This window comes from Somniosus microcephalus, chromosome 9 (genome assembly GCF_052327205.1).
Source record: "Somniosus microcephalus isolate GS21.2 chromosome 9, FLI_Smic_1.0, whole genome shotgun sequence".
NCBI classification, from domain to species: Eukaryota; Metazoa; Chordata; class Chondrichthyes; order Squaliformes; family Somniosidae; genus Somniosus; species Somniosus microcephalus.
Window position 1 is genome coordinate 9,736,211 of NC_140995.1, and position 14,709 is coordinate 9,750,919.

Consider the following 14,709-nt stretch of genomic DNA (forward strand, 5'->3'; position numbering starts at 1 on the left):
CTCTCACTCCTTCCCCTCCCTCCCGGAACCACATTGGCCTTGTCCTCACCTTTCACCCCGCCAGCCTCCACATTCAACGTATCATCCTCCGCCATTTCCGCCACCTCCAGCGTGATCCCACTGCCCTCCCCTTTCAGCATTCCGAAGAGACTGCTCCCTCCGCGACACCCTGGTCCACTCCTCAATCACCCCAACACCCCTTCCCCTTCGCCCGGCACCTTCCTGTGCAAGCGCAGGAGATGCAACTCCTGCCCTTTTACCTCTCTTCCACTGTCCAGGGCCCAAAACACCCCTTCCAGGTGAAACTTGTACTTGTTACTTCTTGCAATCTAGTATACTGTATTCGCTGCTCACGATGCGGTCTCCTCTACATTGGGGAGACCAAACGCAGATTGGGTGACCGCTTTGCAGAACGTAAGAGTGACCCCGAGCTTCTGGTCGCCTGTCACTTTCATTCTCCGCTTCACTCCTACTCTGACCTCGGCCTCTTACACTGTTCCAACGAAGCTCAACGTAAGCTCGAGGAACAGCACCTCATCTTTTGATTAGGCACTTTACAGCCTTCTGGACTCAACATCGAGTTCAACAATTTCAGACCAGAACCTCGGCCCTTATTTTTTCAGACAGCAGCTGTTGATGATTCTGCCGTTCCCATTTACACTTCATCTAGACCCATCTTTTGTTTCATTACTTGTCCCATTACCATCTCCTTTTGCCTTGCACCATCATCCCTTTTGTCTGTTAATCTCTCCTGCCTTCCATCCTATCCCAGACCTTCCCTTTTGTTCTTTCCTCCCCTCCCCCCTTTCCCGGCCCCTACACTTGCTTAAAACCTGTTACACCTCTAACTTTTTCCAGTTCTGACGAAAGGTCATCGACCTGAAACGTTAACTCTGTTTCTCTCTCCACAGATGCTGCCTGACCTGCTGAGTGTTTTCAGCATTTTCTGTTTTTATTTCAGATTTCCAGCATCTGCAGTATTTTCTTTTTGTACAAGCCACATCTGGTTGGTCTTATCTCTGTGACAATACCTCAGTTTCGAAAGTTGATCAATTATCAACTTTTATACAGCAAGAGAATCCTGAGACTGCACATTGATTCATTTCAGCTCTGGGGGCCTGGGATGGGCCCTGTCATGATAAAAGGCCACTGTACCTGTTGATACCTGAAAGTTGCTGAGCCCTGATTGAAAATGAAGCCACAACAAATAAGATATTCTGGGGAGACATTAGCCCGTAATTTTGTTTTGATTTCTGTTGTTCTGAGGAAGAAATTACAAAGTTAGGATGTGTTACTAATTGGGACTAATTTTTGTGACCCATAGAAACTGCAACAGGAGATCTCAGCAAAGCGGCGCAGTAGCTAAGACAGGGAGTAAAGGATTATAGCTGAAAGATTAACTTTTCGTTTAAGTTAACAGAATTTAGTAAAATTTGCACTGCCTACATTTTTAATTCACTGCATCATCTTGCCTCAGCTGGAGCTGCTTGAACAATTTCTAACTCTCTTGTCATTGTTTTTCTAGTGGGGTTTTTGAGGGGTATGTAAATCACCATTGCTCATTTTTCTACTTGATCTTTGAAACACTGAGACTTGGAATTTTCTGTCTGTGCTGTTGAAACTGGTAATTCAGTTCACCCAAATATCCATTTTGATTCTTTTTATAATCTAGCCCTAATGCAAGTGTCAGATGAATTATTTGAAAGTGGGATACAAAGTGTTTATATTCTCCTGTCACGCATGTCTTCCTAAATACCCTGCATAGACAATACTCTGAACAGAAAGGGTAACCTTCAGATGCTTGTGTGGATGTGCAAAACACTACCCAGGTAGTAAATGTAGCATTTGTGGATTTATAAGTTTAAACCTCTTAACGCCTATTGTGTGTTTTCTTTATCCAGTCAGTAGATTCCAGTTTGGGTGGTCTTTCTAGATCTAGTACAGTGGCTAGTCTTGATACAGACTCCACAAAGAGCTCAGGTATTGTACTGCAACATTCTTCAATCCTTAATTACACTGTAAATGAAAGTTCAGATATACTGTAATATGTGTAATATATTGAAAGCCCCCTTCTGTTCTCAGACCCTAGCTGCTAGTATGTTAGCTTTTTTAATAATAGTCAAAATAGCAGTGGGCAGATGAAGACTCCCATCATTTTACTACAAATGTTTTATTTGTGACTTAAAAAAAATGTCAACACTGTGGCGGTACCACTGGTTGTCCCTTACATTGAGACACACAATTCCCTTTAATTTACCTAACTGTATGTACTTAACTTACTTATGTATGTATAACTTACCTGTTGGGGCTGTTGCCCCTTTAACTTACCTGTTGGGCCGTTGGCCCTTTAAGAGGCAACCTAACGCGCTGACGTCACGCATCACGTGACGCATGCGCGCCGGCCCGTCTCGGTCTTCCAAGACGGCCGCCGGCACAGCCCGGCCTACCGCGACTTCGGCCGCATCGGCCAGCCGACGGGAGCGACGCGATCTCCCGCTCCCGTGGCAAGCACCGGCACAGCCTGGCCTCGCGACCTCGGCCTCAATGGCCAGCCTCCGTACCGGGGAGATGCAACGGCGCAGGTCACATGACCGCCTAAGCGCACGCGAACGTGCTGACGTCACAACGCGGTCACGTGACGCCCAAAGCGCGGGAACACACAGCAGAGCGTGATGACATCATCACGCTCCCCACAGGACTGCGAACTCAGTCCTCGTGGAGTCCCCGCTGGGACAAGACCTACACCACGGTGCTCCTACAGTCATATCTTACCTGATGTAATTAGCCTGTTCCTGTAAATAAACAACTTATTTATAGTTCGTCGAAGTCAAACTCTCTTATTTAGTGGCGATCTACACGAACCGCTACAACACCATAGCAATGTGTTGATATGAAGAGACCAGTATTTAGATTGTTCCAAAACTCTTGAAGTCTCAGAATTAGATCTGTCCACTATCATAATTTAAGCAGATCATTTGCTGGTACAGTCTCACTCTGATGATTCAGCAGGTAAATGCACCAAGTTATGTGACTCTAAGCCACACAGAATAGGAAGATCCCACATCCTATTCTAGTTCTGTACTAAGTTGGGCAATCTTTGCGGTGGTTGAGGTGTTGCTGCTGCAATTGACCGTCCAAATCTTCAGGTTATTGAGGGGGGAAATGATCGGGGTACCCATTCCAAATAGCTAGTGAACCTGCTGGAAACAGAAAGTTGGGACAAGTGTTTGGGAGAATTTTTCAGCTGACTTCACCCTTGGAGTAATGTAGACAGATCCAGGAGGAATAAGGAAGACCTAGGACTTGAGACTATAGAAGGAAGACAAAATGAAAACATGCCAACAGTAGGAAGACGAAGCAGATTCTCCTAGAATAATATTTAAAGCCCTTTTAATGTTAAAAGGTCTCCATCCCTCACACTCCTAAAAACATTTTCCCTGTCTCCCTGTGCTGCATAGCAACTTTCTCCTAGGTTTTTGTCATTGTCACACTTGAGCCTCTAATCTCATCTTCCCCAAAGAACTATTTGACATGAATCTTGTCATTCATGTGGAAAGACTTATGAAATGATACTGGGCGGCCTGCTGGTGGCGCTGTCCAGGGAGAGTATAAATACTCGGGCACGGGCCCAGTTTGCTCAGGACATTCTTTAACAGGAACTAGTGAAGGACACAACTAGACCTCCATGTTGTAAAACAGTTGATTAAAGCCTTGTTTAACGCTTAGACCAAGTGCCTAGTAGTTTTCTTACGTCACTGTTCATGTTGTGTTTCCTGTGCATCCATTGTGTTAAAACCAAGACAAGCAAAGGACATCTGACTCCTCTAGGGACCCAATTTCTGGAAGCATTTATAGCTGCTCTTTATGACTAACATTTTATGACAGCGTTCTCTAGCAGGCCTTACGCATAACGCATTTTCAAACTAATGTTGAGTGCAGAGGCTTTTAATGTGGTTCAGCCCAAAAAAAACGTGATAAGTGAAAAGTGCTGAACTACAGCATTTATTAAAGTGTTTACTTCTAGGAATTAAACCGGTCTTCTTTGAAAATTTCAGTGGGAGATTCAGCTGTTTGTGTATTTTATACAAAATAGATTAAAAAAAAAAATTGTTCATCAGGAAATAAAAATCTGTTGCTTCATTCAAATGGGCCTCCTGGTGGGTCAGTTGAGACGTAGCATCGACCTTCATTTAGATGTTCAGAATGCTCATTTATCTGATCAAGGAATATATGAGATATGGGAGAGAAGAGAGTGAATTGCAAAAAAAATTAAAATTGTCAATGTTTTGTTTTTTCCTCAAAAACTTACCTTAATCTTGCATGAATGAAATTATAGTGCACAGTGCCCCCATTGATGTAATTCATAGAATCGTACAGCACAGAAGGAGGCCATTCGGCCCATCGTGCCTGTGCCGGCTCTTTGGTAGAGCTATTCGATTAGTCCCACTCCCCTGCTCTTTCCCCACAGCCCTGTAAATTTTTTCACTTCAAGTATTTATCCAATTCCATTTTGAAAGTTATTATTGGACCTGCTTCCACCACCCTTTCAGGCATTGCATTCCAGATCCTCATAACTCACTGCGTACATTGGCTTTTCCTCATGTCATCACTGGTTCTTTTGCCAATCTGTGTCCTCTGGTTACCGACCCTCCTGCCACTGGAAACAGTTTCTCTTTATTTACTCTTATCAAAACCAGTCATGATTTTGAACACCTCTATCAAATCTCCCCTTACATTATTACATTACAACAGTGACTACACTCCAAAAGTACTTCATTGTAAAGCGCTCTGAGACATCCGGTGGTCGTGAAAGGCGCTATATAAATGCAAATCTATCTTTCTTTCTTTCTTAACCTTCTCTGCTCTAAGGAGAACCCCAGCTTCTCCAGTCTCCACATAACTGAAGTCCATCCTCCTTGGAACCATGCTAGTAAATCTCTTCTGCACCCTCTCCAAGGCCTTGACATCCTTCCTAAAGTGTGGTGTCCAGAATTGATCGCAATACTCCAGCTGAGGCCTAACCAGTGTTTTATCAAGGTTCATCATAACTTCTTGCTTTTGTACTCTATGGGCTCGATTTTGCCAGGCCCGAGGAGGCGGGATTGGAGGCGCGTGACTTGTTAAAATCGCCAAAAATGGCGGCGGGCCCGATCCCACCTCCATCCCGCCTCTGAGCAATTTTCCCAAATGTGTGTTTTCTCCAAGAGGCGGGATAGGCCCTTAAGAACCACTTAATTGCCTCTATAATCCCATTTTGAGAGGCCTTTCCGATTTTTAGTCATTCCCCCCATCCCTCACGCCTCCTCTGGAACATGCCAGGTAATGCTGGCAGCCTCACAAGTGGATTGCTTACTCACAGCTGCAGCTCCACCATTACAAAGGAGTTTTCAGCAATCATCATTTGCAGGTGGCAGAACTTTGTTGTTTCAGGTCTGGGGGAACTTTTAACAGGCATACTCAGTGTTGTGGAGGTTTGGAGCCTGACACCCATCTCCAGTGTGACCTCCTGGGAAACCCCTCTCCCCACCTTGACTAAGCGCTTCCTCAACTGAGGTATATACCAGAAGCATGGCGACCATTTAATTCCTTTTCTCCTGAACATCAGATTCAGACGCAGAGCAGCCGCGGCAGCAGCAGAACCCTGAACAACAGCACCAACAGCAGGAGCGCTAAGCTGCTGCTCACCCACCTGAAGATGCACAGGCCAGAAGGCGCCAGCGCGCGACAACATTGCTGCCCGGGATGCAAGGGATGCACTCATCCTGGCTAGATTTGCTCAGCCTGCACAATCAAACACTTTAGTCTTGCTCCTTCTTACCAGAGCATTGACAATGGACAACAACCTGCGGAATCCTATCACTGTGACCACCATTCTGACAATCGCAAGGCTCCCTAAGCTCTCAATGTGAAAGTCCCATTTGCGAAATGACACAGGCCACAACTTCAACAGTTTGCCATCAAAACACTTTATAATACAATCACAATGATGGCTGGTCCAAAAACAAAACAACACAGCACCCAAGTGACTACCCTTGTGACTGTGCTTTATCTTCCTCTTACACGTGCTCCTACGTGGTGGTGCTTCCCCTGTGGCTTCAGCAGATGTGGCGGCCCCTTGCTCACTCTCTTGCTGCTCCTGTCTCGACATCTTTGGCGGGCGTCCTCTGGGGTGGCGAACCTGTGCAGGCTCGCCAACAGTCTGCTGCTCCTGCGGCTGTGCAGGGGCTGAGACGCCCATCTCAGTTGGCTGAGGACTCTGGTGGGGCTCTGACCGAGGGCTTTGCTGTGGCATGGTCGCGTGAGCGCTTGGAGAGGAGCCCCCACTTCCTTGTTGTCTGCCACCAACATCCCTCTCATGGGTCAGCCCCACTTCAGAGCTAGCAAGTGGCTTGACAACACCTTGCTCCACTGCAGGGGGGCCATGAGGACCCGTTTCTGCACTAGAAGTCTTACTCCAGAGGACTTGCATGAAGATCTGGTTTGTTTGCTCAGTAGCTGACCATCGCTCCTCAAGAGATGTCAGTCTATTCTGAACAATGACCATGTTTTCAATACCCTGGCGACTAAGCTCCTCCATGGACGTAGCCATTCTCTCCTCTACGGTAGCCAACCTTACCATGGAGGTAGCCATCCTTTCCACGGAGGTTGCCATCCTTTCCGCGGTGATGCGTTCATGTGCCAATGCCTCCACAAAGGCTCTGCTCATGTTCGCGATGGACTCCTCCATTTGCTCCACACTCGCAGCGACCCTGAAGACAAAACTTGCCAGGGACTCCTGCACCTGTTCCTGGAGTTCCAGCACCGCTCTCCTTCTGGATGGACCCGGAGGCACAGGGTCGACATGCAGCGGGGCCGAGCTGGCAGAGTCCTGCGCCCTCCGACTTGGACTCTCCACTGCTGTCCCTGTCTCCACCATCTGCTGATGCTCACTTGTGAGCGGTGATACACCAGGTTACAACATTACTCTATCTCGCGAAGGTCCCACCGAGGTGTGAGTGTCTGCGCTGGTACTGGGTGAGCTGAATTCTGCTGACGCTGCGCCCTCAGAGGTTGCAGCTTCCTCTGAGGAGTCTGGAGGCTCAGGCTGTTCCTCCTGGATAGTGGGGATGGGGGCTTTTGATGGTCCTGTGGGGGAGTAAAGGAAAGAGTCAGAGATGTGAGGTCAAGGTTACATGCACATTGAATATTGCAGATGATCAAAAGTCAATCTGTTAGAGCATCAGAATCATTATCAGTGACTCATACTATGTCAATGAGAGAGATGCTAAACTATTCTGTCACCAGCTTGCTGTGATGCACTCGTCTGTCGTCCCCCACTTGGGTATCCTCCTCGATCCCAGCAATTTCCAGGGCCGCCTCCTCCCAGGGGGTGAGCTGGGCTACTGAGGGTGGCCCTCCTCCTGTCATGGCTCTTTCCCTCTTATTGTGGGCTCTCTTTTCCTGCAATGAGGGACACAAGTGGAGTTTGAGTGAGAATGAAGGAGTGTGTGTAGAGAATCCATAGCATAGATGCTTAGAAGGATACAAAGGACCCTCCCTGTGTGTTGAAAGTTGTTGTTGTCATGGCATCACAGTGATAGGGAGTGTGAGGGCTGCATGGTCGAATAGTTAAATGAATGTGACCATAGAGAGAGAGGGAATGGGTAAGGGTGCAGGGATGTAAGTGTCAAGTGGCATGTGGAGGAAGAGGTTGGCAAAGCAGAGTGCTGGTGAGAGGCGATGGGGATCAGATTGAGGGTGATGGGAAAGTCATACTCACTTTTCCTGTGCGGAGAAGGTCATGAAACCTCTTCCTGCATTGCAGCCAGGTCCTGCGGCTCAGCGAAATGGAGTTGACCTCCTGGGCCACTTGTAGCCACACAGCTTTTGTCTGCTGGGGTGGCTTTTTTCTCCCTGAGGAAGGGAACAGCACCTCCTTATTACAGCTGGCTCCGTGCACCAGAGCTTGGAGGGAGGGCTCATCAAACCGAGGAGCACACTTTTGCTTGATCGTTGACATTTTCCACAATTCAACTCCTTCATATAAATTGCAGAGCCTTTGCAGTCTCCAGAAGAAGCAAGGCTGCTTGCAGGCCTGAAATCCAACAGCATTGATGATGTCATCGGAGGCGACTTTCTGTATGAAAAGACTCATTGGGCCAGTGGTTCCCACACGCAGGAAATCAATTGGCCAATTAGGGGAAAATCCCACTTTTTCAACACATCACTTAGGAGTTGGTGTCCTGACACGATTTCCACCTGACATGCCCCAGCCCGCTCACACTGACACGCCCCAGCCCGCCCACACTGACACGCCCCAGCCCGCCCACACTGACACGCCCCAGCCCGCCCACACTGACACGCCCCAGCCCGCCCACACTGACACGCCCCAGCCCGCCCACACTGACACGCCCCAGCCCGCCCACACTGACACGCCCCAGCCCGCCCACACTGACACGCCCCAGCCCACCCACACTGACACGCCCCAGCCCGCCCACACTGACACGCCCCAGCCCGCCCACACTGACACGCCCCAGCCCGCCCACACTGACACGCCCCAGCCCGCCCACACTGACACGCCCCAGCCCGCCCACACTGACACGCCCCAGCCCGCCCACACTGACAAAATCCAGCCCTATGCCTCTATTAATAAAGCTAAAGATCCCATGTGCTTTTTTTAACAGCCTTCTCAACTTGTCCTGCCACCTTTGAAGATTTGTGTACGTACAGCCCCAGGTCTGTTCCTGCATCCCCTTTAAAATTGTACCATTTAGTTTATATTGTCTCTCCTCAGTCTTCCGACCAAAATGTATCACTTCACACTTCTCTGTGCTAAATTTCATCCGTCATGTGTCTGCCCACTTCATCAGTCTCTCTATGTCCTCCTGAAGTAAGAACATAAGAACATAAGAAATAGGAGCAGGAGTAGGCCAATCGGCCCCTCGAGCCTGCTCCGCCATTCAATAAGATCATGGCTGATCTGATCCTAACCGCCAATCCACTATCACAGAACCATCTCCTGAATCTAACAGAATTAGACACACGAAATAGGAGCAGGATCAGGCTACACGGCCCCTGGGCCCGCTCCGCTACCCACAGGGCCATGACCGATCCGAACCTAGACTCATGTCCAAATTCCTGCCCGCTCCCCGTAACCCTTAATTCCCTTTACTTCTAGGAAACTGTCTATTTCTGTTTTAAATTTATGTAATGATGTAGCTTCTACAGCTTTTTGGGGCAGCATATTCCATGGACCTACCACCCTCTGAGTGAAGTAGTTCCTCCTCATCTCAGTTTTGAAAGAGCAGCCCCTTATTCTAAGACTATGCCCCCTAGTTCTAGTTTCACCCATCATCAGGAACATCTTCCCCGCATCCACCCGATCCAACCCCTTCACAATCTTATATGTTTCAATAAGATCGCCTCTCATTCTTCTGAACTCCAATGAGTAGAGTCCCAATCTACTCAACCTCTCCTCATATGTCCATCCCCTCATCCCCGGGATTAACCGAGTGAACCTTCTTTGTACTGACTCGAGAGCAAGTATGTCCTTTCTTAAGTATGGACACCAAAACTGTACGCAGTATTCCAGGTGCGGTCTCACCAATACCTTGTACAACTGAAGCAATACCTCCCTATTTTTATATTCTATCCCCCTAGCAATGAAAGCCAACATTTCATTGGCCTTCTTAATCACTTGCTGCACCTGCATACTAACCGTTTGAGTTTCGTGCACCAGGACCCCCAGATCCCTTTGTACTTCAGTACTTTCCAGTTTCTTGCCATTAAGATAATAACTTGCTCTACGATTTTTCCTGCCAAAGTGCATAACCTCACACTTTCCAGTATTGTATTCCATCTGCCAAATCTCTGCCCACTTACTTAGCCTGTCTATGTCCCCTTGAAGGTTATTTATGTCCTCCTCACTCACTACTTTCCCCCCCATCTTAGTATCATCTGCAAACTTTGATATGTTACACTCAGTCCCCTCCTCCAAATCGTTAATATAGATTGTAAAGAGTTGGGGACCCAGCACTGACCCCTGCGGAACACCACTAGTTACTGATTGCCAGTCTGAGAATGAACCATTTATCCCAACTCTCTGCCTTCTGTTAGATAGCCAATCCTCTATCCATGCCAGAATATTACCCCCAATCCTGTGATTTTTTATCTTAAGCAATAATCTTTTGTGTGGCACCTTGTCAAATGCCTTTTGGAAGTCTAAATACACTACGTCCACTGGTTCCCCTTTATCCACCCTATACGTTACTTCCTCAAAGAACTCCAGCAAATTTGTCAAACATGACTTCCCCTTCATAAAACCATGCTGACTTTGTCTTATTAAATTATGATTATCCAAATGTCCTGTTACTGTCTCCTTAATAATGGACTCCAAAATTTTACCTACCACAGATGTTAGGCTAACCGGTCTATAGTTTCCAGCCTTCTGTCTACTGCCCTTTTTAAATAAGGGTGTTACATTAGCAGTTTTCCAGTCTGCCGGGACCATTGCCGAGTCCAGGGAGTTTTGGAAAATTATTACCAATGCATCCACAATCCCTACCGCCACTTCCCTCAAGACCCTAGGATGTAAGCCATCAGGTCCAGGTGATTTATCCGCCTTGAGTCCCATTATTTTACCGAGTACCACTTCCTTAGTGATTTTGATCGTGTTTAGCTCCTCCCCCCCTTTAGCCCCCTCTTTGTCCAGTGTTGGGATATTCTTAGTGTCTTCTACTGTAAAGACTGATGTAAAATATTCATTCAGTGTTGACTACATTTCTGAGTTTTGTGTCATCTGCAAACTTTGAAATTATAGTGCACAATGCCTCAAGTAGATTACTAATTGTTTTACATAGGAGCATAGATTCTGCCTATTTTTAAAGGTCAACAATATACGGTGCACAAAGTCATACTGTATCTTTTGATAAATAGATGTAAGTATTTATTTATATAAAAAAACTGGACTCCATGATCGCACATTGGGTAAATGTACTGCGGTCTGTGCTGAGCTCACAGTTGATCTCAGCTGGAAGAGGTGGTAGGGGCACCACAATTGACCTCTGTATGCCCAGGCTAAGGAGGGGAAATATCAGCTGGGGTTCCCAAGGTGGTCTGTGAAGCCTTCTCCCACAAATATACTGCTGAACTCGCATGAAAAATGCCTACTTTGGCAAGCTACCAGAAAATTGCAGTGGCCTGTGGAAAAATACCCCAGCGTGAGTCGAAAGATGAGGGATGAAAACTGGGGGTTTGGGTGGGGGGGGGGGGGAAGTTAGTTGGCTGCTTTTCAATATTTCATAAATTACAGCTTGAATGAAACATCCATCAGTGAAAGCAGAAACACCCGGTGCTAATTCTGTTGGAAGATTTAAAGCAATGCAAGGAATCTATTGTTGCTAATTACTGCGACAACATTTTTGGGCAAAAGACAAATTATGTTTTTGTGCTTTTGTTACAGGACAGAGTAACAATAACTTTGACACATGCACTGAATTCCGAGTGAAGTATTTAGGTGCTATTGAAAACTTAAAAGCCAGTTTATTTGAATGTCTTCAAGGACCACAAGATTTGATTAATTATATTGATTTGGCACAGGTAAGATAATGGAATTTTAAAGAATGATTGTTAACTTATCTGTCGTGAACAAACTTTTCTTTTACATACATAATTTCATTACCTACTGGTTTGTGCTACTCTCCACCTTGTAAGCAAGTTCTGCATAGTACCACTGACCCATCAAATTGACATCCAATCTTTTTCCAAAAGATCCTTGACATGGGCACCAATACTGTGACAGGAAACATAGAAACATAGAAGATAGGAGCAGGAGTAGGCCATTCGGCCCCTCAAGCCTGCTCCGCCATTCAATGAGATCATGGCTGTTCATCCAAATTCAGTACCCTGTTACTGCCTTCTCTCCATATCCCTTGATCCCTTTAGCCTTAAGAAATATATCCAACTCCTTCTTGAATATATTTAATGAATTGGCCTCTACTGCCTTCTTTGGTAGAGAATTCCACAGGTTCACCACTCTCTGGGTGAAGAAATTCCTCCTCATCTCTGTCCTAAATGGCTTACCCCTTATCCTTAGACTGTGACCCCTGGTTCTTGACTTCCCGACCATTGGGAACATCCTTCCAGCATCTAGTCTGTCCAGTCCTGTCAGAATTTGATCAGTTTCGATGAGATCCCCTCTCATTCTTCTAAACTCCAGCGAGTACAAGCCCAATCGACCCAATCTCTCCTCATACGTCATTCCTGCCATCCCAGTTATTAGCTTGGTGAATCTTCGCTGCACTCCTTCCATTGGAAGAACATCCTTCCTCAGATAAGGCGACCAAAACTGCACACAATACTCAAGGTGTGGTCTCACCAAGGCCCTGTACAACTGCAGCAAGACATCCTTGTTCCTGTACTCAAACCCTCTCGCTACGAAGGCCAACATACCATTTGCCTTCTTAACCGCCTGCTGCACCTGCATGCTTACTTTCAGTGACTGGTGCACAAGGACGCCCAGGTCTCGTTGCACTTCCCCTTCTCCCAATCTATTGCCATTCAGATAATAATCTGCTTCCTGTTTTTGACACCAAAGTGGATAACCTCGCATTTACCCACGTTATATTGCATCTGCCATGCTTCTGCCCAATCACTCAACCTGTCCAAATCATACTGGAGTTTCTCGGCATCCTCCTCACAGCACACACGCCCACCCAGCTTTGTGTCGTCTGCAAACTTGGAGATATTACATCTAGTTCCCTCGTCCAGATCATTAATATATATCGTGAATAGCTGGGGTCCAAGGACCGATCCCTGCGGTACCCCACTAGTCACTGCCTGCCACTCGGAAAAAGAGCCGTTTATTCCAACTCTTTGCTTTTTGTCTGCCAACCAGTTCTCTATCCAAGTCAATACCTTGCCCCCAATCCCATGTGCCTTAATTTTACATGCTAATCTCTTATGCGGGACCTTATCGAAAGCCTTTTGAAAATCCAAATACACCACATCCACTGGTTCTCCCTTATCTATTTTACCAGTTACATCCTCAAAAAAATTCCAGTAGATTAGTCAAGCACGATTTACCTTTTGTAAATCCATGGTGACTTTGTCCGATCCGGTCACTTTTTTCCAAGTGCTCTGCTATTACATCCTTTATAATGGACTCTAGCATTTTCCCCACTACCGATGTCAGGCTTACCGGTCTGTAATTCCCCGTTTTCTCTCTACCACCCTTTTTGAATAGTGGGGTAACATTAGCTACCCGCCAATCCATGGGTACTGTTCGAGTTTTATCGAATTTTGGCAGATGACCAACAATGCATCTACTACTTCTAGGGCCACTTCTTTAAGTACCCTAGGATGTAGATTATCAGGCCCTGGGGATTTATCAGCCCTCAATCCCATCAGCTTCCCTAACACCATTTCCCTACAAATACTGATTTCTATCAGTTCCTCCCTTTCATTAGACCCTATGTTCCCCGACATCTTTGGGAGGTTATTTGTGTCCTCCATTGTGAAGACAGAACCAAAGTATGTATTTAATTGGTCTGCCATTTCTTTGTTCCCCATTATAAATTCCCCTGATTCTGACTGCAAGGGACCTACGCTTGACTTCACCAATCTTTTTCTCTTCACATATCTATAAAAGCTTTTACAGTCAGTTTTTATGTTCCCTGCAAGCTTACACTCATACTCTATTTCCCCCCTCTTAAATTAATCCCTTTGTCCTCCTTTGTTGAATCCTAAACTGCTCCCACTCCTTAGGTTTACTGCTTTTTCTGGCCAATTTATATATCCTCTCCTTGGACCTTATGCTATCCCTAATTTCCCTTGTTAGCCACGGTTGAGTCACCTTTTTTGTTTTATTTTTATGCCAAACTGGGATGAACAAATTCTGTAGTTCATCCATGCGATCTTTGAATGTTTGCCATTGCCTATCCACCGTCAACCCTTTGAGTGACATTCCCCAATCAATCCTACCCAACTCGCAACTCGGAGCTGTACCGATGGGATGGGCTCCACCTGAATCAGAATGGGACCAGTGTCCTAGCGGAATGGGTAAATAGGGGGGTGGCAAAGGCTTTAAACTAATAAGACGGGGCAGAGGGATCTACAAGAAATTAAACAAGCCTGAATATAAACAAAACAGGAAAGAAGAGCATAGGACAGACTAAACTAAGGGAGGACATAAATGGCCAGGGAATAAATATAGAACAGGAGTGTAAAAAGATGGTTAAAAATAAAGTTCGAGGAACTGCTGTTATGGCCGGAATTTTCCCGTTGCTGAGTGTGTGGGTTTGGGGGCGAGTCGGCAGTAAACAAAAGCCGAAATTGCTAGCGCATCAGGAACCCGCCGTGAACCGCATTTAACTCGGGCATGTTTGGAGGCCCGCCATGGACCCGATCGGAAGAGGTGGGCGACCTCATTCAAGTCATTAAATGCTTGTTGAGAGACCCTTAAGAGGGTTTTTAATACCAGCTTTTGGGTTTAACTTCAGAGGAGCACAGGTAGCACACACCTCGGGAACCTCGCCTGTGAAGGGGAGGCGGAAGCTCAGTGGCCATTGTGTGCGTCCATTAATTGAGAGCTGGAAAAAACATATAAATAATCCCACATTACACCTGATTACTTGGCTAATGGAAAGGCTCTTGCTGACACCATTTTGTGCAGAGAGTTAGCTGTCAGCAGTTTGCAGGTCACTTCTGCAACCTCGGAAGCCACTCTCACCA

The 14,709-nt window shown here is 46.5% G+C and overlaps 1 protein-coding gene across 1 annotated transcript in view; it reads left to right on the forward strand.

Moving 5' to 3' along the window:
- The window catches only part of itgb1bp1 (integrin beta 1 binding protein 1), a 47,611-nt gene that overhangs the window by 21,891 nt on the left and 11,011 nt on the right, over window positions 1–14,709 (forward strand). Inside the window, exons 3-4 of the mRNA XM_085996350.1 lie at window positions 1,902–1,980; window positions 11,441–11,577. Coding sequence (XP_085852476.1) covers window positions 1,902–1,980; window positions 11,441–11,577 — 216 coding nt within the window. The remainder of the gene's footprint in view (window positions 1–1,901; window positions 1,981–11,440; window positions 11,578–14,709) is intronic.